Consider the following 24,960-nt stretch of genomic DNA (forward strand, 5'->3'; position numbering starts at 1 on the left):
TCATTTACAATATAAAAGAATTATAATTTATAATACAATTTATGAAATATAGAAATTATTTATTTTGCTATTTTTTGTATTTACATTGGAATGACATGATTTTGCACTTTCCTCGTCTAACAATTTTTCTTTATTTAAGGGGGAGGACATTAAGTTTTTATATTCAAAAGGCATGCTTAAGCAATATTTGTGAGATCATGTAAAAAAACTCAGTTGAGATAGGTTTTATTTAATTCTTTTGCTTCATTCGATTATAATAAATATCATTCGATATTGTATAATGAATGTATAATTGCATGCTTGCTGGAAAAATTTCCGAGAAAAAAATGTAAACAGACGACGCAAAACGATCGTGAAATCAGTATAATTTAATAATCATTATTGTCCATTGTTTAATCCTTGTTAAGACCTTAGTCAATTAAAATTGTGTTATCGTCATTTTTCCTACAGATTTTCGAAAAAACTTATCAGGAAAATTTAACTTCGCTCCGCGACTACATAATTATAATTCATACATTATAACATATGAACTACAATAAAATTTATGTATTATAATTATGCATATTGTAATACATAAATAATAAAAATAAAAGTTTCATTTTTATCTTTATTATTCCGCTATAATTCGCACTCGCTCGGTTTTCGAATACGACGTTTAATTTGATGAACGAATTAAATCCCGATATTAATATAACAGACTTGGGAACTTGGGAACAATTAAAAAGTTTATTATTTACATTACAGCACCATTAGGGAGAGACTGTTGATCGTTTCCGTCGAAAACACCGCGATACTTCTCCTTCCATATACATATATACATAGAAATAATATACACATGGTTCGACCTACATCTCATCGCATACAACAGAAACATTCATACTTGACTAATTGTTTCTTTGGAACACTAAATGAGGCAAGTGCGAAACGCAGATACGTAAACAACAGGCCGCATCATACAAAAATTATGAAAATACGTTTGCCATTAAAATTTTTACGCAAACTCTGCACAAAGATTTTACGGCACAACGTTTGGCACGGTTAGCCTGTCGCCACCACTACTATCATTACTGTGAGTAGTATGAACCGGGTTACTAATTAGGACAGACGATCTGCAAACAGAAAGAGAAACGTGCAAATCAGTTACTTGCAAAATAATGTTCAGCTATTAACAGTAACTAACAGTTGTATCCATAATTTGAGTCTTATCGCCAAACTGTTTCAAATTCGCAATTACGTAATTTACAAATTTTTTTTTCGTAACGCTATATAAATTTAAATGGAAATGAACAACTTCAATTGGCTATTTTAATAAATAATGTTTATACATTTTAAGAAAAAAAAACTGTTAAACTCTCTAAAAATAAATTTTGATCAAGAGAAAATTCTAATAAAATACTACATCTATATAGATCCTCGTTTCAGTTGTTCATCATATTTATGAGTATAAATTCAATGAGACACGCTCAAATCACGTACCTATTATGCCTCAAATGGCTCTTGACCAGATCTCCGGAGGCTAACGCAGCCATCAAGGATAACTCGGCGGCAAGCACAGTGGCGCAGACAACTCGGGCGAGTCTTTTGGCATTCTGGCCGGGGTGCGTGCGATGCGCACCCTTGATCCCCAATATCGCTAAACACGCTCCTTGCGCCGGGAGACCGGTACCACCGCCCACCGTGCCGACTTCTATGCTGGGCATTGTGCAGGTTATACGCAAATCCTTGCCGTCCACGCCCCACGGTTCCATCAACGTTAAACAATTACTGCTGCTAACGTTCTGCGCGGGATCCTGTCCGGTGGCGATGAAAATCGCGGTCACGATATTGGCGGCGTGCGCGTTGAAGCCGCCTATGCTGCCTGCCAAGGCCGAACCGGTTAAATTCTTCTTGTTGTTGAGCTTGACGAGGTCGTGCACCGAAGTTTTCAGCACGCACGCCACGACGTCCGCGGGCACGATCGCTTCGCACACCACACTCTTGCCCCTCCCCTCGATCCAGTTGACGGCCGCGGGCTTCTTGTCGGTGCAGAGATTCCCGCTGAGGGAGAGTATCTCCATGTCCGGAAAGTAGGTCTGCAACGTCTGCAGAGACCTCTCCGTTCCCTTCGACAGCATGTTCATGCCCATGGCGTCGCCGGTCGTGGCGACGAAGCGTAGATGCAGGTCTCGGCCGGCTATGCGCGGGTGGATCTTCTTCAAACGAGCGAAGCGACTGGTCTCGTCGAAGCTGTCCTTCAGCTCTTGAAAGTTCTGCGGCTGTTCTATCCACGACATCGCCTCGCACGCGCGCACAATGTCCGGGAACTGTACCACGGGCGCGCGGGTCATCCCGTCCGCCGTAACGCGGGTGGTCACGCCGCACTTTAGGAGTGCGCGGCTGCCGCGATTGGTGGACGCCACCAGGCAGCCCTCCGTCGTCGCCATCGGCACATGATACAGCTGGCCGTCGATCAGCAACGGGCCGACGATACCAACCGGTACGGGCACGTAGCCGATCACGTTCTCGCAGCAGGCGCCGAATACCTTGCTGTAATCATAGTGCTTGTACGGCAAATTGGTCATCTCCTCGGTGAATCTGCCGGCAGCACCCACGACGAGACGTCTAATGTCGACACCGCGCTCCATGTCGCCCACCGCTTTTTCCAACTGATACGCAGCTATGTCCTTGTTTCTCACCAGTTGTATCACTTCCTCGTTCGTCAAGGCACTGGCTCCAAGCTTATGTAATAATACATTTATAATTATTATATTGCGCGTGTATATATAAATATATAAAATAATTATATATATATATTGGCGCAGAAAGCAGACGCACATCTTTCTGTGTGAAGATATGCGTCTGCTTTCTGCGCCACAATTGTGCCGAAGACTCGGCTTCAAATCCAATCAGAAAACATATTTATTCGATCACTACCTCTCAGAGTATATCTTGCCATGAGAACCCCTCTAATTAGTTAAGACCGACGTTAAACTGTAGTTCCCGTATACCCATTTGCGTAAAATTGTACATAAATAGCGCAAATAAATTATTTGCATATCGCAAAAATACAAAGAGGGATCATCGTGTTCTGACAAGAGTAAAAGGACTCAGAAGAAGAAAAAGAAAATAATTTCCTTACTATTCTCTTACCTCTGAATTATATATCTCGCGACAGTCCTCCACGCTCCTGAGAGTTTCAAGCCTCTTTGGCGACGAATCAATTTCGCCGGAATCGCTCGCGCCATGGTATATCGTGTCAGTCTGCACCTCCTTATCGACGCACTCCACATCGTTCTCATCACCCCATCCACCACCCACGCCGGACAGAGGAAAGACCGGCTTCTCTTGGATCGTCGTTGGTAACGTAACGCCAAAACGTTCTCGTAACCATATGTTCATAGTGGTATCTATATCGTCCAGATTGGCGGGACCGTCGAGAAGTTCCACTTTCTCCTCCACTGTCGCGTCCTTCTCCTCTTCCTCCTCTTCTTTGAATCTCAGCCGTCTAGAAACCACGTCGCTTCTATCCTCGAAGAAGATGAACTTTATCGCCAGCGCTAACAGCAGTATCAGTATCACAATGTTGTCCGCGCTGGCTGACAGCCAAGTCATCAGGTGTTCCTTCAACTCGGAGTTCTCGGTATGATCGGAACCGTTTATCGAGTCCGAATTCGTGGATGTTGCCACTGTTTTTGCCGTATATTCGCCTTCCTCGCTCTTAAAGGGCCAACGGCTGCAATGTGGGACAAGCAATTAATATAAATCAAAATTATAAATAAATTGAAACAATCTAATCTGGACAATTATAAAGCAGAACAGATATTATATCATAAAATAAAATAAAAAAAAATATATATATATACATTTTATATTATTTTTTTTCTATGTACAAGACAAGCGATTATATTATTACATTCCGTAATTATAAATGTGATTGTAAACATAAATTTATTATATCTTTCTTTTGCCAATGCAACGTGAATATTGACGAAAATGCACAATTCTAACACAATGATATAATTGGCACTGCAAATTGTAATTGTGTAAAGGTATTTTTGAAATCTAATGAGATATTAAAAAATTGCCTTTTATGCACACATATACACACTGCAATGTAATTAGCGTTATGTTAATGAATGAAAGAGAGAAAGTTGTTTTGATGAAAATGCGAAGCGAACGCCGCAACACTTTTTCGCAAACTAAAACGTAATCCAGAATGACAACTGGCATACAAACGGGGAGAGAATACCGAAAGAATTCTGTACCACCACCATCACCACCACCACCACCCTATGATGTCACTTATTTTTGGATTCTCATTTTACTCTGTATGGACGACAGTCGATCTTTTGTACGCGCGTTATTATTAAACGCGTTTCTCATGCAATATTTAAAGTACTCTTCGCCATTCATGCCGGATTTCGTAAACGAAAGCGTATAAGCTCTCTCGATACTTTAAATATTGAAAAATATTTACATTATTGTATAACTATTGGTATGTATAAAGATGAAATTGTATAATATGTTATAGGTCGAATTAATCCGTTTTGTTATTTCAACAATATCAATGATGAGTAGCGACATTTTCGCAACGAAAAAGAAGTGCTTTTTGCGTTCAGGAAACGCGCTATCAGCGCTAGTGCATCATTTCGTTTTGTCCTTGTCTTACGTTTAACGAATGATCAAGATAAAATAACAAAGTGACGTCAATAGCGCGCTTTCTGAAAGCAGTCTTATTATTAGTTCTTTATCGAAAACAAAATTCAAGGTTACCAAATTAATACTTGCGCATAATATTTTATTTTTTTTATCTCTTATATTTGCAATTCGATCTAAAAGTTCACAAAAAAAAAACCGTTACAAGGATGATTTTTTCAAAGGCATATTTAGAATTTTACGATGCAATTTCGCCTCCTATCTTCGTAAATATCCATTCAAGACGAAAATGATGATGAAAATATGAATAATTTTTCCGCCGGCGTTGCGAGATCTGTTTCGTTTATACCGCGATACCGATAACCCTTTGAAAAAAATGCCCAAACTTTTTGTTCGAGAAGATCTTCCTTCCTACACCGAACACCTTCATTGAATATGAATAAGTTATTGAATAGAAGTCTATAAGTCCAAATGCTAATGACACACACAGATGACCTGACGTCGTCGTGAAATTAGGCGTCACAAACTGTTCAACAAAAGCGGCGCAAATATAAAAAAAGTAATGGGAGTCATTGTGGAACGCACAATAGCATCTCCGGCCACGGTTTCCTGTTCTCCGCCGCGCATATATACGATATACATTGTACTCAACCGCGCTTTATATTCTCAAGTTTGCGAATATAATCAAGAAACGAAGAGTTCTCTTCTTATTGTATCATCGTGAGAGACAATAAAAATATGTATACCTGTTCGCGTGCACGACGAATAGACCGGCGATCATAATCATCTTGACTCGCTCCACCACAGGATTTGGCTTTTGATCCTCCTCGTTTAATGGCTGCATTATGAATATCTTGTCCGCGCTCAATTGGCCCATATTATTATTCCCGCGAGAAAGCTGTAATATAATGGCGTCCTTTACCCTGTCCTACTATGGCGAATAAACATTTAAAATATAATAAGAGAAATATTGGACAATTAAATTCTTCGTTTTTTTTCTCGAAGATTTCTTGATTTTATATTATAATATCTCTGCGTCTTGGAATAATATTTCTAAAACCTCGACGAACTTAATTTGTTTATATTTTTAAACAATGAAAAATATGACGCAATTATTTTTTATATATTTGGACATTTGATGCAATGCGTTCGATATGTTTGACAGTATCAAATTTTTCCTGACGATGGTAGATGATAGACGTTCCTTCAAATCGGTGCCTTTTAATTTCGCTGCGTTACGCTTTCTGCGCTCGAAATGTATATACGCGAGACGATTTGGGAGAAGAGTTGTAAAAGCGCGGGAAAGACGGTCGTTCCGACGAGAACGTCAAATTAAGCCTACCATACCTCGAGTATAAGCGACAGGCAGGCCGGGTAAAATGTCATGAAGACGATGTAGTTGACGATCACGCCGAGGCACGCGAAGGTGCAGAGGATCTCCAGCCTTCTGATGCCCGACAAGGATCCTATGCCGATCAGGAGGGTCTCCACGAGGGTGTCCAGAGTGATGGCCGGTCCCAGCAGGGACATGCCGCGCGCGATGTTCGCTTTGACTTCCTCTTGATTCCGCGAGCTTAGCGCGTACCGCGCTAACGTCGCGGCCTTCGTGAGATCGATAAGAAGCAGAAAAAAAAATAAGGCGTCTCTGGAAGAGAGCAATAACGTTTCGTCAGTCGCACGGGGGTGAGAGAAGCATTATTTTCCTTAAATGTATATATAAAACGGCGCGCTTACTTCAAGTCTGCGACGTCGCTGCGGCCGAAGTTCACTACGCCGGAGGTGAACACCACGCTGGAAAACACGGTAAACAGGCCGGCGATACCTGGAACATACGTATGACAAATCTGCATATGAGCATGTGATTAAATTGCTAAACGCGCTAAATCATGAAATCGGCATGACTTAATTATGATGCGAGAAATCCGTGAAGAAAATACAGACCGATCGTCGTGATTCGTTTGCAAGTGAACAGGAAGATTTTTACGCGTCCGGAAGATATTTTTTAAATTTAGTTTACTATCGATTTCTTTCGCTACTCGATCATTATAACGTCAATGACGTTGGAATGTGGTTTTGTATGATACGTGACGTGATGTTGGGAATTAAATTAAATCGGCGTGTATCGGCGCGTGCATAACATTACGTAGAGCTGAGCGGCGTATAAATTTTCTCAGTAACCGAATTCAGTAATCGAGCGTAACGCTCCGTACGAAACGCTATCGCTTTCCACGAAACTTTCACTGTTCGCCATCGCGAGCTTTCACGCGCCACTCGGGAGGATCCAGTTTTATGAATGGTCCTGACACGCATAATTATTACGCATTTCTCTCTCTCTCTCTCTCTCTCTCTCCCCCCTCTCTCCGCGTCGTGAATCCATCATCAATCAGCGTATATCGAGCTATAGTAATCACGAGAAAAAAAAAGATTCTACTCACGATAAAGTCATTTCGTATCTTTATGATATATAACATTTATAGATAAATATAGATATATACATTTATAGATATATAACATCGCGTATTTACGATAATTCGACATATCTAACATTAAATTTCAATTTTAAGATCAAAGTTTAAAACTATTAAATAATTTTATAATCAGGATAAACAAGTTAAACATTTTAATTTTAAACTTGTATATATTTGTTAGTCAAGTGTTAAGCTGCGAACGTAATATGCCATGAATAAGCAATAATTTTTTGTAATAAAATTTCAATACTGAATCATTAGAATTAATAATGACAGATTTATCGTATAAACAGACGTAATCGTATAAAAAATGTATGCAAAACTCAATCATTTTCGTATGCAATTTCAATATAAACTGTTATTTTATAATAAATTTATTAATAAAATTATATAGGTACAATGTACACAATAAAAACACGCTAGATTTTCTATTTGCTTGATATTTTGTTTATAAAAAAATTATTATAATATAATTTTTTACATATACATATATATATATATATATATATACATATATATATATATATACAATGAGTTGAACGGAAAGTCCTTCTGTTTTTGCTAACAGATAGCTTTAGCACAAATCCAAAAAGCGAAATTTTCCATTCAATCCATTATAATTATGATGTATATAATGTATGTATAAATATTGATATATTGGGTATATATTTTCTTCTTTATAATTTTTGTAGTTTTTAACCATTATAAAATATAATGTACTCAACAAATATAACACAAATAAAATTATTAAATCACGCGTTATTTTGGATAAATCAACTGAAATTAAAATGATCACAGAATGTATTAAAAATGTCATTTTATTGTCTTACCTAAAATGTACTTAGATCCCATTTTTTGTAGATTGCGAAACTGATGATAAGTAAATAGCACCGCCAAGCAGCGTATTATCGTCATCACTATAATGTCAGCCGCTTTTAGGTCCTGTGGAATATAATACACGTGCATACATTAGAAAATTTTTTTATCGAAGTAAATAAAAAATTAATAAAAAAATATAGACAAATAAAAAAAAGTATAGATAAAAATAACAGTAGCGTACAGAAAAATTTAGTTCGGTCGAATACAACATACAGTTATAATTATTTCGTCAAATATTTAATTAATAATATAGATTTTTAATTTTGTTTAATTTGTTTTAAATAATTAAAGAGGTATTTAGATCCTATTGGATCTGAGATATTTTTAATAGAATATTAATATCAGAAGAATCGCAACTTCTTACAAAAGAAGTTAACATCCTTAAAAGAAAAAAACGATTAAAGCATAGTTTTATGATTTGCTTACCATAGCATCGCATCTGTTGTGACGACAGTACGTGGCATCGGGTAAGTTCTCTTCGCGTACTTGTCCATTTCCGGTCTCCATATTAAGTATACACGCTGTCAAAGTAAAGATCGACACGATCACCTCCAAGGGATGGCCGGCGCAGAGCCGGCCGTGCTTCTCAAACAGGTGCGCCAGCATTGTTGCTAGCCCTCGTAAAAAAAAAACCGTGCGAAATCTGCAACATATTGATCGCGTGTTTAACAGGCTTTTAATGATTTATCGAAAGAAAAAAAAGACGGATGATTTAAAGATTCGTCGCGTGCATTTTCGATCAATTTCGAGACGATTTTTTTAAGCAAGTATATATAAGTATATTAAAGAGGATCTTTTATCGTAATTTATTGCATTCCATGTCTTTCTGATGGGTTTTTTTTATTAGGATCATTTATATTTAAACACATTTAGATAGAATTATTCATTTATTATACGATTATTCCTTAAATTCTTTATTTGTTTTCCATTTATTTTTCTGAGAGACTCGACGAAACTCCGACATTCTTATTAAATTCCTATTAAATTCTCTAGAAGATTTGGACCAGTATCTGCGCCAGTGGATCGTGAGATTGAGTCAATTTCTTTCGAGAGTGAAATAATATATTCATAATATATGCACAATAATATACATACGTGTAATTATTTCACAATAATATATCGTGTATCTAGGTCCGTACATAATTTACATGCGGTACAGAGAGAGACGACTCCTAGATTTGGGGAAAGTGACCGTTGCATCATTTTTCGAGTGTCAACATTTCTCACCGTAAGCTTTCAGCCAATTAACTTACATAATTGTTATATAAATGCCGAATTCTTTACTACTTTGCTCGAATCTTTTACAAATTGAAATTGTTTTTCATATCGTAGCATGTCAATTCTATACGTATGCAATATACATGAAATAATATGGATTAACGTTACAAAAGTATTTACTTTTGTAGAAGTACACTAAAATAACATCGTTTCGAAATCATTAAAATCAAAAGTGCCGAACAGTGTGGATACTTTTTATTGATACGATCGAATTGAGGTACTCAGAGTATCCTAATAATAAGATAATGAGATGCTTTTCACTTGTTGTTATGAAGAGAAAATGTTCTCTTCACGATCTATAATTCTCCTAGAATTGCAGATTCCTATAAATTTCGAAAGTGTAAATTTCTGAGTTACAAAGTCTGGAGCTATAAAGTCTAAATCTACATTTGTAAATTTCTAAATTATATAATAAGAGGTGCAGTATCAATTTATTATAATATTATAGATTTCTAAAAATGTGTTATAATATTGTAGATTTTTAAGATATAAAAATTTATATTGTACATCCACATTGCATATTTCTCTTTTTCTCTCTCGTTCCATCTATTCTGCACACCGATATTTACCATGTACATATAGATTCCACGCGACTTATATAACGCATTTCTATATGTTTTCTTTTTCATTATCATCTTCATAGTATTTGTATATCAACTTCGTGACTGACAGAAATTTGCAGTATTACGCAAGAATAGAAAAATGAATTCTGAATCGCATAAATATGTACGCAATATTATTAAATTAATTTAGGAAAATTTATTCGTTAAAATGCAATTCGTTATACTAGATCGGTCTGTTAAGATGAATCTTTTACGGGTGCTGAATGACATCTGGAACGATCAACGCGCGATGTCAAAATCCGCGTTATAATGCCGCGTTACTGCGAGTTGTAACATCGTGTTCTTGAATATCTTGAACTGCTCAGTTCGCTTTCTACCTTCTCAATCTAGCTGTCGAAGAAAAAAAAATTGCTGATAGAAAAATCAAGTGGATCCAGTTCCACACAAATGTCATTCCCACATTCGAAACGTCCACCAGCAGCAGATCCTCGAAATGACTGGATAAAGGTGTAACACATGCTCTAACAGAATGACCCTTCAGTCGCAAGCACTGCACAAGTTCTAGGGCGTCCCGCGTATATACCAATTAACGCACCTGTCCGGATAGCCGAGATATTTTTTTATGCATACAGTAATGATACAGGTTGCCGAGTACGGAGAAAGAGCACTAATTCACCGGCGTGACTTGAAATGTCTGTCAAGGTCGGTGACTTTCCAAGTGTCGAGAAGTACTCGCAAGTATTTCTACATACGTCTTTTGACCGTTGTCCTCTTCTCCAGTTTTAATAACCATCACAGAAACTATTTTTTCTCGTTGGTTGCAGTCTTACACTCAAACATTTTATTGCAAAAAAAAAAAAAGGATATTGTTGCCTGAAGAATTGCCGTATTTATACGAATTAATTGAAATTTTAGTCCTTGGGACAAATTATATTTATATAACTATTGCAACTTCTTTCTCTTGGAAATGAACGCGTATTAATTACCCGGGAATAACCTGGCTTTTTAAAACTAACAAATTTTTAAACGAAAAAGTTTTTGAAGTTTGTTCTTCAGCTTTTTGTTTTAGTTTCGACATACTAAGACGTAATAGTTTATTTTCTATATTTACTAACATATAATATTCGATTAATTAAGTTATCGCGCACAATTATAAATAATAGTAAAAAAATACCGTAAAAATGGATCTAAACAATTTGTAGCAAAACGACAAAATGGAAATATTATTGTAAAATATTTACGATCTTTCAAACTCATTAATATTGTCAAGTGCTTCATGGAGAATTATTTACAATATAATTTCCACTTGAGACATATTTTGTCGGCAACATTATTATTTGCTTACGAAATAATAATGTTGCCGATAGGTATGTCTGGAATGGTAAATGCCTGAAGATAAATTGGCTGACCGTGGAAAGGATTAGAACACATGTTGTAAGTGTATGGTTGTTAAAACAGGCAGTACAGGTTTGAGCAGGCATGAAACGTGCGTCGCTAATTACACAGAACCGAGTATAACATCGATTATCTCTTAAATTCTTTTCTGCTTTAAACTTGAAACTTTAAACTTGATAAACATAAGAGCCTCGAAAATTATCGAGCACACAATCTATTCAAAAATCAATTTTTTGCGTAAACTTCAGAAACCGTATGGAAAATATTAAAGAAGAAAATAACGAGATATCTCAATAAGTAGCAGTAACTTATAAGTGTTCCTCGTAAGAGATTTTATTAAATATATCCTTGTATACTTTTTGTATATAAAAGAATTTGTAGCAAGACTAATTTATATCGTTATTGCTTACATTGCTCTCGTATTTTCTTTCTATTTTTTCTACTAACAAGTATGTCATTATCTTATCTTTATTTATATTTATACATATAAATATATATAGATATAAATAAAAATCAGATAATAGTAATTATTATCGTAATTATCGCATTTATCGTAGTATATATAGATTGCAATTCTGCAATAAAAATGTAACTTGTATACTTGTACTCTTATATTAATAAACACAATATTCATGGAGATTCATGTTTGAAACACGATAAAAATTATTACTGAATAAAAATAAAATAGAAATGAGACAATCATAATATGTAACTAAAAAAAACGAATTAGTCGGCACGGATTCTTCATTCAATCGCTCGTAACTCGAAAATTATTGACGTCTTGGGATCGTAAAAAAGGGACATTCTTTCCAATTCAATCTGATATCTGTAATCGAGAGAGAAAGTGGTCGCGATGTAAGTCGGACGTCCTGTACATCCTATATATATATATATATACATCTCTCTCTCTTTCTGTTGTACTTCCCTTTTCGTCAGTCGTACAGTGTATTTAGAGGCGAAATTTCCCACATCTTTCCATATACACGCTGAGGAATCGCTACTTTCTTTATTCCTTCACGCGCGTTCCGGGAACGTTCACTTCTCTCACGGCGCATTAATGCAACGCCGCTGCCGCTGCCGCGGTCGGCGTCGCTTCATCGCGTTGCTCACTTTTTCCGCGATACGTTTCTCTCTCGCGACCGGGTGACCCTGAAGTAAATGAAATTTACTTTCTTCGGCGGTGCGTAACGAATGCTGAATCCGGTGCTCCGGCGCGCCTCTCCATTCCTCTTCCTCGTTTTTTGTCTCTCTCTCGTGTCCCTCGAATTGACACGTTGCGGCGGCTAACGATAACAGCCGGGACACACTGGAGATTTGATCGGCAATTGATTCCTCGGGTCTCAAACGGATCACCGTTTCCAATAGAATCCCGGAAGGTCCCGCGGGAAGGTCTTGGAATGTCTTGAGAATTCGTCTCTGACGAATGAAACTCTCAATAAACTTCTCTATATAGGCTTGCGCGCGGAACGATACTTGAAGTCGGAACGACACGCATCTTTATTTAGAGACATTTACTTTGTATATATACGTGGTTCCGTAATTAGTTAGACAGCTAAATAACGAATGATAACTTCATCCTTTTGCGACAGCTATACGTCATACAGAGTCAGTTACGTAAATTTTGCCGTTCATAAGAGATAGCCCTCAACGAGAAAGCGACGCGCTTTTAACTGTAAATGGACGTCGCTCGATCGAAAAAGAATACAGTGTTAGAAGTTTCACACAATACCTACTTCGCAAAGATAAACTTCAACGACTCTCATTTATGTACGTACATTTATTCTGTTTCCTGTTTTATCGAATTCCCAGTCTATGCGTCCAAATGACGATAATCGATGTAAAATCGATGTAAAATAAATCAAAAGAATGCAGTAACGTTTGCATTGCCTGAGTAAAACTTCATCACAATATTATAGATTTGAATTTTAATTGAAAAAAACTATATAAAATCAAGAAATGATCGCATGAATTGGATTTTCATCTAAGAAAAATTGATTTAGATTCGTAATTAAAAAATCAGTAATTGAAAACAAATGAAATTTCTACGTAAACAAAAATATACCGATTTCGTATAAGTTCTGTTAACAAATCTCTCCATCATTTCGTGAAATATTTTATTATCAAAAATAAATTGCGCGTATTAATTATTTGATAAATTATTTACTGATATAAAATATTGATTTAAATTTTATTACTTTTTATTGAACGTAACAACGGCAGCATTTTCACATCTAGCAGTGAAGATAAGGTTTTTTTTTTTTTCAAATAAAGACTTGTTCATTTCAAATTCTCAATTGGAAATTTTGGTTTAATCAAAACATTATGCAAGCGTAAATATCGAAGATCTATTTAGCGAAATAGAAATATTATATTAACGTGACGCTGCAAGCCGAATAGTACACAGTACATGCACTGTTCGTGCCGGAGTCAGATATCAGAAAGCATAGACATGTTTGGATTACAGACATCGAAAAGCGTCGAGTAGAATATGACAATTAATAGTCGAAATAATGCGAAAGTCATGCTTACACATACCTGATTTGAAAATAGAGACAATCCCCTTCGGTTTTCGATCCGTCGCTGTCGCGCACGTTTTGTCGATTGCCGTCGGCCCAAATGCAATTTTCGGACTGTCGTAGCGCGCTCTTTATCGATATCCGGATTTCTCGAAATATTCTTCCTCCGACAATCGATGAGATTAACACGTGTCGAGCACGCGTCGGCGTCTCTCACGACACGAATACCTGATGGACGTCACGTTTCGCACGAAATAGAACCGGTAACAATCCCCATGAATTCGACGTGTATATTGTACTCGTTATACGTAGGAATTAGAAGCGGAACGACCGCGAAGCGGAGCACCCGGCCAGGCCAGCCGGCGTTGGAGGCACGTGGAGCGGCTGTAAGTATCGGCTTCGATCTGCGGCTCGACGCTGCAGACGCGAGAGATATAAGAGCCCTCCTCCAAATTATGCGGCGCGCACAGACCGACTGACTTGACGTCGGCCGCGAACGACCGCGACGGTTGCAATTGCCGCCGCGCTGCATCTCGGCCGTCTCCGTGAGCGCTCGGATGCGCTCGAGGCACGCAGGCGCGTCAATCCGAATGGACTTCTTCGCGAAATTCGACAAGTTTCCCGATTCTCTCGTTAATCGACGTCTGTATCCGTCGTTTTCTCCTTCCATCTTTGCCTTCCACGCGTCTCGCGGAGATTCGTCACTTCGATAATGTCTAAATTAACACGTCGAAATATGTTGACATGTCGAAAGCCACGCGGTCGAATCTCTCTATTCTTAAGGCGTTCATACTTTTTAACTTTTAGATTCTTTAGAATTGTTTTTTTAAGTTTTCCCTTGCGCTCCACCGCTAATAAATTTAAATTTGCTAAACATCACAAAGACATACGTAAAGCGAATAAAAATAATGAGATTTTGTAGATAAACTATGCGACATCAAAATATAGTGATGAAAAAAAAGAAATTTGCAATATTTTTCACACATATCTACTTATATAAATAATTTTTACACGACTATTAATTTAAACCTTCGAAATACTGCTATAACGATGTTAATCAAATTCAATCGAATCGCCTTCTGTTGTAATACAATACAGATAAAATAATTAACGCACTAGAATAGAATAGAATAGAAATAAATTAAATCAGACATTTGTTATTGATTATAAGCAAGAGAAAATGCAATACAATAATATTAATAAATTTGGATATCGAAATATCAGCGAACTGCGTCGTTTTCTGGTTAAATATGCGGAAATATGCAATGACGTTAATAAATAATTTAAACGTTATCGTAATATGTATCGTATATACTTCGAATAGAATTACGAGCATATTTTAGAATGTAATTTTGTAACTATGTTATTACGTATATTTATAGAACGTAATTGCACACGTGTATGTCCATGTCAATTTATGTGTTATAAACTTTCTGTTACTTGTTTTTATACGTCAGATGAGGAAGATTAATTTTGTCGATAAATTTATTACTAATATATTAGTTGTCATGAAAGTTTGATATTTCATCATGAGCAGCAATTGCTGAAAAAATTATAGTAAATATTAATATATATATATATATATATATATAATAAATTTATTTGATAGATTTCAAAAGTAATTGGTTATGCGGGACTGACTTTTTTTTCACGGGAAAATATAGTTCCACATTTTGATATTAGTTTGAAAAAGAGATTGACACTACTACTATTGACGCACACATCAAACTAATTATCTCCTTGCTGTATAAATATTTTATTTTTTGTTTTGTTTTAATTTATAGGTATAGTTTTTAGTCTACATGACGGTGCTCGCAAGTAAAATCAGATATTGCAGTCTTCAATTTTTCATGAATATTATTTATAATGTATGAGTCATGCAAATTAAGAAATTAATATTAATTTATAATTATGATTGCTATCATTCACGCACATATAAGTTATGAACCAAAAGCACAAAGAATACGACGAGTAACAAAAAATTACCATCGCGTCAATTGTAAGAACTAAAGAAGATAATTGATACGTGAACATTTGTGTTATATGTGCGCATGATGCACACACAATTGTGTCTCAAAACGCACAAATTCTATATAGATGTTAATGTCCAGCTTCAATCGCAAAAACTCCTTTTACCATTTTTCAGCAATTACATTTTCAACGATACAAAAAACGCAGAAAAGAAAAACCGTATATAATGTACACATACGATCTGTTGTAAGTCATTCGATCGTTACCGGCTGGTAATTTCGCAATTTCCAAGCGTATAAGGAATGCAGTCGAGTCAATAGTGCATGCGTGCAAAACTTTTCAACTCGTTTCGAGCCAAAGGAAGATAATAATCGCGTCACAAATTCGACATCAAGTCGGACTTGATCCCAATTTTAAAAAAAACTATTAAGAATGGTTACTCAAATCAATTGTCCAGGAAGAGATCGACTGGAATTGACTGTTAAACAGACCTGATCCCGCGCGATTAAAAAAAAAAGGAGAAATATTAAGAATGTAAAAAGTAAAAAGAATAAAAATTAAGAATCATTCAAATCAATTGCTCAGAAAGAGATTGTTTAATCAATTCCAAGAGGCAACCAAAAATTCGGCGGCGAGAGAATACGGGTTATCTGTTATTTAAATTGTCCAGAGATTGTGCGCTGTATATCTCGCGGTACACAGTAGAACACAACTACGCCGCCGAGACAGTGCAGCACTTTCCTGAAGCTATTTTAACGTTCCTTTAGGATTAGATTAGAAATAAATCTCCGTGCCCCGTGCAGAGCATCGTGTGTGCCGGCCGGGTGGAAATACTTTCGTTCTATACGCGTGATTCCAGCCGATCGGAGAGTATTCATCTCGCTGCCTTTCCAAGCTGTAGGTATATCTTCGCCGACGATCGGCTCTTCGCCTCTCTCGCGAGAGCTTCTTCAAAACTCTCCCGCACGCTATCGCGCTTCCAGAGATTCGGCGGTTTCCCAATCGGCGCGTTTGAGCGCTTTGTTTTTCTCAGATAATGAATTCGGGTAATTTTCGTCATGAAATTATCGTGCGCGTCATCTCGATTCCCGTTAATCGATTGTTTATGAAAGAAATAATTGGGGGAGCGCTTCTTACGCATTATAGCGGTATCGAGTATCTTTCCTACTACTGTAAATTTTAATGCACATATGCACTAGTTTCCTCTCCAGACGGTCGATTTATTGTTTCATTCGACAGTTCTATTTATAGAATTGTTCAAGAAGATGACCCATCGATTCGAGTAATAGATTAATAATATAATAAATTATCTAATAATAATATAATTAATGCTATTAACTGTTAACAAAATGTTAAAATTAAAATTCGTATCGCGCTATTTTCAAGTGATACAATCAGAAAATAAAATTTTATTTCAAAACTTATTTTTCCTACTACTGTAGATTTTAACGTACATATGCAATATTTCTCTCTCCAGATGGTGGCACACGGTCGATTTATTGTTTTACTCGACAGTACCATTTATAGAATTATTCAGAAAGATGAGAGAGATCCATCTCGATTCGAGTAATATAATAGATTCATATATGATTAATTATCTAATATAATTAATGCTATTAACTGTATTTAACAAAACGTTAAAATTAAAATTCGTATCGCGCTTATTTTCAAATGGCACAATAAGAAAATAATATTTCATTTCAAAACTCAAACCGTGCAACAAGAGAGAAAAATTCCTTCATAAAAATTCTGAAGATTCAGAATACCTAAGGTAGTTTCTCGAGGACGTCGACTGTTATTTTTCCTTTCTTTTCAAGTTTCGAGTTCAGATCTGTAAAAATGCAGATAGCGATGAGCGGGCGAATGGTCGTCCAACATCCAATTTATTCTCAAGGTTATGGTATTACCACAAGACTGAGAAGAAAAACAAACCGATCGTCGTTCGTGCCGCGTCTCACGTCTCCGTGCGTATAAAAGTGCGTAGTAGCGTGGAAAGCGGAGAGAAACCCGCGCCGGTCGCGCGCGTCGAGCAAATAATCGGCGGCGGTCGCACCGCGCGCGCGTTTACGCGGAGTGTGGAAAACCGCGGCGGATCCTGCACGGTGCGGCGGGCGGTCGCGCCTTCTTGTCTACGGCGTCGCGAAATGTACCGCGCCGACGATAGCCGTCGTCGCGAGTTTATTCAGGATAAAACGATCATGCGGTCGGCGTTACGAGAAAGGCGCCCGACGCACGCCTCTGCGACGGACGCCTCGTATAGAAATCGCTTTACCTCGCTTTCTAACGGGTCGTTTATCGCGATACCATCGCGACGTTTCACGCGCGCCACGCGCGAGCGGACCCCGCGGGATTCTCTCGCCGCCGCAAAATCAATTAATAATTCATCACGGCGATAAGGTGATCGCCGAGCGCGCGTTCGGAGCCGAGAGTTTCCGCCTGACGGGGGAAGGATTATTCCATAACGGGAAGAGGGTTCTGCGACGGAGAGCGAGGGATGTCGGAAATGTTTTCAACGGCGTGCTACGCTTTTCATTTCGTCGCGGCCGCGGATTTCATTCAGCGATCTGCTAAAATTAAACCGCGACGGTGAATGACGAAAATAAGGAAAATACGTGCTCCGTTTTCTACCTCGTTTTCTCGATCGAGAGGTCCCCCCTCCCTCCCACTGACCCCTCAGTCTGTCATAAATCGCCCGCGTTTCAAACAATTTACACACGGTACGCGGTTATTTTCACGGTCAGAGAGGGCCAAAATTAACAGCGAGTATGTTTTCGTCGGAAACTCCCGGCTTCGCCGAATGCGTAATACCACGTGCATATGTATATACACGCGACGCAGGAAGCCGCCAAAAGCGAACGAAATTCGACGAAAGACGAAGTCGCGGCGATCATCGTTCATTAATTCCGATCATCCGTCACTTCTCGGATGTGTCATTCGCGGCTATATACGTGACCCGCAATCTCGATCTCGCGGCGACCGATATATGCCGATGACAGTATACGTATCGCTGCTCGGCCGGATCGCGATTATTTTCGGGAGGAAGGTGAAAACGGCCGATCCCGAACGGCGACTTGTGAATTCTAAGCATCGAGAGATACCTACCACGCGTGCGATTACGTCACGCAGTTTCGCCGTTCTTAAAATATGCGTATATACGAATATATTTACCATTCGGCGTCTGCATATAGGTACGACCCGCGTTTTCGATGCACTCGTAAAAGTTACTGTTAACAGCTCAGTTTATTTGGCTTACGCAAATGAAGCTAAAGCGCACACAGCGAGCCGCGAAGATGTTGTTTCTTTATCCCGTCTGTCGTTTACGGACGGGGACGAAAGAGAAATTCGGCTCGGCGTGCCTGCAGCGTGCCTCTTAAAGCCGGATTGGCTTATCATTACCGACACAAAAATGGTAGAAACGTGAAGGGGCTAAAGGATCTTCTTTAAACGGGTGCGTTGCAATGTTATATCCGTCGGTATATATGTAAAAAGGTATACTCATAGGCGCGTCATTTGACGCGCGTGCCACGCGACATTTGAGAAATAACTATAGATATTTAAGCATATCAAGGCACAAACAATCGGTCCATAGACGTCGATTCGATGTCTATAGACATCGAATCAATGTTTAGAAACGTCGTCTATCGAGGTCTATATGGACCGATCATTTCTGCCTGGGTAGTGACTTCTAGCACTGTCGCGTTTATTTAATTTGACGCGTTTTGCATCGCATTTGTCGCCAGTGTTCAAAAGTTCATGTCCTATAGCGAGGACCAAAAATTATAACAGTTTCCGACAAAGAAAGATTGTTATAAATTATATGATGCGTGAGGCGCGCGTCAAATGACGCGCCTATGAGTATATACAGGTACCTTAACGCGCTGGCAGATAAATTCGTCCGGCACGACAATGTCTGCGACAGAAAAAAATCGGAATAGCTTGCAATTTAAAAGTCAGTCCCACGCACACGGAGGAGCGGGCGCGTGCATGTGACGTTAACGCACATCATGCACGCGTACACGGCGCGGTTTCTCCCGCCGAAGACGCACGTGGCATACTCATTGCGCGTCGCCATTGACGGAGGAAAAATTGTCCGGGATTCCCCCCGAGTCGGAGTGCACAGTCGAATTCAGGAGAACCCTCGTCTGTGTGATCGGATCCGAGATTAACTATAACGGTACGGTTCATCTCCAAAACCGTCATATACGAGTAAGCGACAAGTATTACGATGATATAAAATAAGGAACCTTTCGTAACTAGGAAACAATTAGCTAACTAATTATGTTATCTTGAAATGTGGCCGTCAGCTATCGCAACGAGGAAGCGATTAGATGACGTAAAAATTCGCCGAAATAATTTTTGGCTTAAAGCCGTATTATAATTAGCTGACTATTCTTGTAAATGAAAAGTTCCTAATTATTATTTGTTTAATAATAAAACATCAATAAAAATGACGTATCATGCACTTCATTATGTATTTAGCTTAACTTCACTGTTCCTCCATTCTTGGACAATTATTGATATACCTCGCAGTTCTGATGTTTCGGCTGTATAAGATTGTCTTCAACAGTAAACACTGTAACGACTGTTTATATATATACCTATATACACTATTACGCAGAATATGGCACGTTTGAGATACGATAAAACAATTTTGTGCTTGATCGTACGTAAATACAGATTAAGAGGCAACATCAAAACCGAAAGTACAACTAATTAATGCAAATCTATTGCTAATAAAAAAATATTGAAAGTCAAAAGTAAAAATATAAACGTGTATAGAAATATTGCCGAGTTTTAAAACTATAAATAAAAAAATGAAAAAAAGATGGAATTTCATTCAGCGGATAAAAGATGTCCATGAATCTATAACGCCCCAACGATAAAATTCCATAGTTCTGATTAGAGTTTCCGCTTCATTTTGAAGAGACGAATAGTTCTCTATAGTTTATAACAACCCGCTCAGAACTACTTATTCAATCATGAAGTTTGAAAAGAAGTTAGCATCCTCCATTAAAATTTAAATTTAGTAAATTAAAAATTGTTATTGAGCAGAACTCTTGTTATAAACTGTAGGGACCTCTTCGTCTTTTCAAAATGAAGCGGGAACTCTAATCGGAACTAAGGAATTTTAATTGGGGTGTTATCTTCACACACGTGCCTTTAGCAAGCACTCGCGCGCAACTATTCTCCGCATGCACTCCGTTATCGAGCCTGAACGTCCGGGTCCTATAAATATGCCCTATAGAAATTAGTATTATTCCCATTTCAATTACGACAGCAATATCAATCACCATTCCATTGAAAAAAGTCAGTAATCATTGATCGAATTCTCTTTAAAATGACTGTTAAAACGTCGATTAATGTTGCAAACGTAATAAATATATTAGCGACTACGTTTCAATTTGCGAGTATAATACAGACACTTGTAACACCGTTTTAAATTGAAGTGCATAATAAAATTTGTAACATTCTACAAAATGTTTAAAATATATTATAAGTATATTCGGGATAATTATTTGAATATGATTACATGCTTGATTTTATCGATCCATCAAAACCACGTGGAGTACAAATTGTAGAGTATATTATGGCTGCATGGAAGAAGATGACAGATGATTTTAAATCTAAAGAATGCATTATTGATAATGATAGTTAACTTCAGTTATAAGAGAATACTTGAAAATCACACTGTGGAGTTTTGGAAATTCCTGCGAGATAATAACGTTCAGGACATGATTTACGCTTGCAAAGATTGGCAACCTACAAGATAGAATATTTATTTGCATACTAAATAATTATTTCACACAATGATTATCAATATAAATATTTGAATAATTCATATATTCATATATTTATTCATTATTCATATATTTATATTAACACTCATAAATTTATATATTTTATATCAATAGCCGATAATACTGACACTCTTCAATTATCGCCGAGCTCCTCCTTTGATGATTACGGCCCAGGATTGATCTTTAATACTCGTAGTATATCTTTAATCTCGTCGGTGGTGTAATAAACTTACAAAAGCAAACTTAGAAATTCGTTTTCAGCAAAGAAAACGAAATTCTCAAAAATAGCCCTCTTTATTATACTTTTAAAGACTTTTTTTTAAAGACTTTTCCTCAAACACGAGATCTTTCAATTCGATTTAGTTTTGACTTTTAAAGCGTGTGTGACAAAAGTTTGTTCGCTTAATCTATCGCTTCCTGTGCTTTCTAAAGAACTAGCGTGTGCAACGTACAATGTACGTGCCGTCCAAATTATGCGTGACGAAATAACGCACGTACACCCTACGTGGCACAATCGAGTTGGTGAACCGCGTAATAATAGACGCGCGAATACGTTCAACGAAAACCTCTATTTCTATCGTCGATACCCACGAGTTAGGGAGCCGACTTAGAATAAATCATTGCAGTTAAAAATTGCGTCACGCGAGATCGCGACACGCGCGACTCCGAATCTGTTCAAGTGTAACAATTAATTCGAGTACAGCGCCGAAGATTTCTCCTCCTGATCGGAGCACGAATAAATATCTATTAAGTAGACTATACGTTCAACTTGAAAATCTCGTGGAAGTTTAGAACAATACAAAAGTTACTTTCACTGCGCCGATAAGATTACTCCATATTGCCGCTAAAAATTATGACAAAGTAAGTTTTTATAAAGGTAACTTATCGAGGAAACTGAGTTGTAATTTGTTAGTACTTTAGCATACTATTTTTGTCTCAATAAAGTCATTGAACCGTTTTTCGATATTATTACTCAATCTTGCTGCAAGATACAAGATGTATACCCCGCGTAGAACAACATCAATGATAATCCAGGTCGAAATGATATTGAAATAAATTATGACGGATCAAAAAATGACTTTTAATAATCATTTTGAAGCTATTTTAACGTTATCTCGATAGCACGGTTCTCGTTCTGCTTAGATCATTGCACAGTTTTTTCAAATCTCGAAATCTATTATTATATCTTGCTGGTTGTAAGGTTTGTATGTACGTAACGAATTTTTCGAACTCTTTGACATTTCGATAGTCTCGCTGTTGCGGATTGCATTGGGTACTTTTCGCAAGCCGCACAAAAATGTCAGTATATTAAATATTTTTCTTTTATTATCTTTTTCAAAACGCATAAATTTGCGCATAACTTTTTAGGAGAGGATATACAGGGTCTCCAGAAAATCGCCCGCAATACTTCGAGAAGTGATTTGGGATCCAAAAAGAAGGTATAAAAGCTACACAAACATAGGTTCGGTAATGAGTTGTTTCCGAGTTATAGCCACTTATTTTATGTTAAAATAATCGTAAATAAATCATAATAATAAATTATTATTAATTAATATAATTATGACAATAAAAAATAAATTACAATTTTTTAAAGTTATAGTTACTTTTATGTTAAAAAATCGTAATTTATTTTTTATAATCATAATCATATTAATCACAATTTATTACAATTATTTTAATTTTAAACAAAAGTAGCTATAACTCAGAAACATCTCATTTCCAAATCTGTGTTTATATATAGCCTTTCTTCCTTCTTTTCTGGTCCTGAATCATTTTCTAAAGTATTGCGGGCGATTTTCTGGACACCCTGTATAACATACAAAAATCTATTTTAATTGGGTGTTATCTAAGATAAGGTAATTGCTTATAAAACGCTATTATATGCATGCGTGTGCTAGAATAAATAACAAAAATGCTCCAAAATTAAAGGACATATTTGGCATTTATAATCCTGGCGAAAATAAAAATCGAAGCGTAAAGTCGAAAGAGGCGAAAATTAGGTCAACAAAATGTAAAAGAAGCGTAAACGCCTCTTTTACATGTTTCTTTGTCCCAATTTTCGCCTTTTATTAAAGAAGCTTCGTTTCACACTACTGTCATTCTCTCCACTCGACTTGTGCTCCAATTGTTCGTCATGGGGGGAGGGGGGGGGGAGTTTAAGAAAATTTCAAAGATCACAAAAATGATGTAATTATTGCATCACGAAAATCACGAGCAAAGTCCATCGATGCATGCCGTGTGTGTCGCCCCAAACGAGCCTAAATTTTTACGAAAGAGGGGTGGAAGGTGGGAATTACGCTCGCGACTTTCGCGAGACTGATTGTGGGTTGATAGTGTCAAAGGGTACGAAAAATTCGCTCGCTCGACAAATGCACTCTGGCATCGTCCTAGCCCGCGCACAAATCGCGCGCTATCACGCACGAGGCACGTGCGAATCGTATGCGACGAAGATCCTAGGTCCGGTCGTTCGGGTCGCGCGCGCTCCGCCGCCACACAACACATAACCTGTACGGGCGGGGATGGCGAGCGACAAGGTGACTTACGTGTTACGCCGGGACACCGCCAAGGAGATGGTCGTCCGCCGCGTGTCGACGCCACCCCTCCGGTGCCGTTCGCTCCCCTTTTTCAATCAACCCTCATCCCGGCACTTGATCGCGATCAATCGCGATGCTGTCGCACCCACATCACACCGCACGCACGCACGTCGCACGGCACATGATATTGCCGCGGTGCACAATGGCAGTCCGGCGCGGTGCGACGAACCCCTTTATTACGACATCTACACGACATATCGGGAACGCGTTGCGTCACGTATTGATCGCGGCATCCTCGCGGGAATTAGGTCGGTATGCACGTCTTTGAGCCTTTCCGAACTGACAAACACGTACCGCTCAAGTCGTTCCCGCGCGATCGAACGATCAACGTTGAATATCATGGTGACCATGATGGTGGTAAAAACTGGCGCTTGACCTTTCAATGACGCACACCTTTCTGTCCCTTTTACTCCAATGTAGATTAACTTTGAATCTCAGTTTAAATCCTCGCGGTCCATTTCTACCAATGTGGATTAATTTTAATCTTAACTTATTTTGTATCTTTTTCTAATTCTAAGAATTGGAGAAAAAAAAGATAAATAATATAAGTAAAACTGAGATTAAAGTCAATCTACATTGGTAGAAATTGACTATTTATTCTTTATAATTTTTACAACTAGAAAAAGAGATAAAATTAAACCGAGATCAATGTTAATAATCTACGTTAATAAAAATGGAGATTAATGAATTAGTCGACGCTGAAAATCAACATTTTTTAAGATGCTCGAAAATATCATTTAATATTCAAATTTTTGAATGGCATAAATTATGTTACCCGCTTATGAATGAATATAATGAAAATTTTACGCGGCAAAACATATAAAAATTTGCTGGACAGACTCTATGATTTTGCCTACATAATC

General features: G+C 37.6%; 1 protein-coding gene across 2 annotated transcripts; it reads right to left on the minus strand.

The window, feature by feature from the left end:
* Positions 1-195: 195 nt before the first annotated feature.
* LOC105452813 (3-hydroxy-3-methylglutaryl-coenzyme A reductase) lies at positions 196-24,274 on the minus strand. 2 transcript variants are annotated; one of them, XM_011694262.1, is made up of 9 exons: positions 24,047-24,274; positions 8,409-8,625; positions 7,934-8,045; positions 6,370-6,457; positions 5,983-6,280; positions 5,382-5,533; positions 3,130-3,712; positions 1,477-2,717; positions 196-1,109 (listed from the first exon to the last, which is right to left on the minus strand). In XM_011694262.1, the coding sequence occupies exons 2-9, from the start codon at positions 8,586-8,588 to the stop codon at positions 1,016-1,018; spliced, it is 2,748 nt and encodes a 915-aa protein (XP_011692564.1). In that variant the 5' UTR covers positions 8,589-8,625; positions 24,047-24,274; the 3' UTR covers positions 196-1,015. The 2 variants fall into 2 exon arrangements, with proteins under 2 accessions (XP_011692564.1, XP_011692563.1); XM_011694261.1 differs by lacking the exon at positions 24,047-24,274 and adding an exon at positions 13,754-14,195.
* Between the last annotated feature and the right edge of the window lie 686 nt (positions 24,275-24,960).

Source organism: Wasmannia auropunctata, unplaced genomic scaffold, assembly GCF_000956235.1.
Source record: "Wasmannia auropunctata unplaced genomic scaffold, wasmannia.A_1.0 LD336026.1, whole genome shotgun sequence".
NCBI lineage: Eukaryota > Metazoa > Arthropoda > Insecta > Hymenoptera > Formicidae > Wasmannia > Wasmannia auropunctata.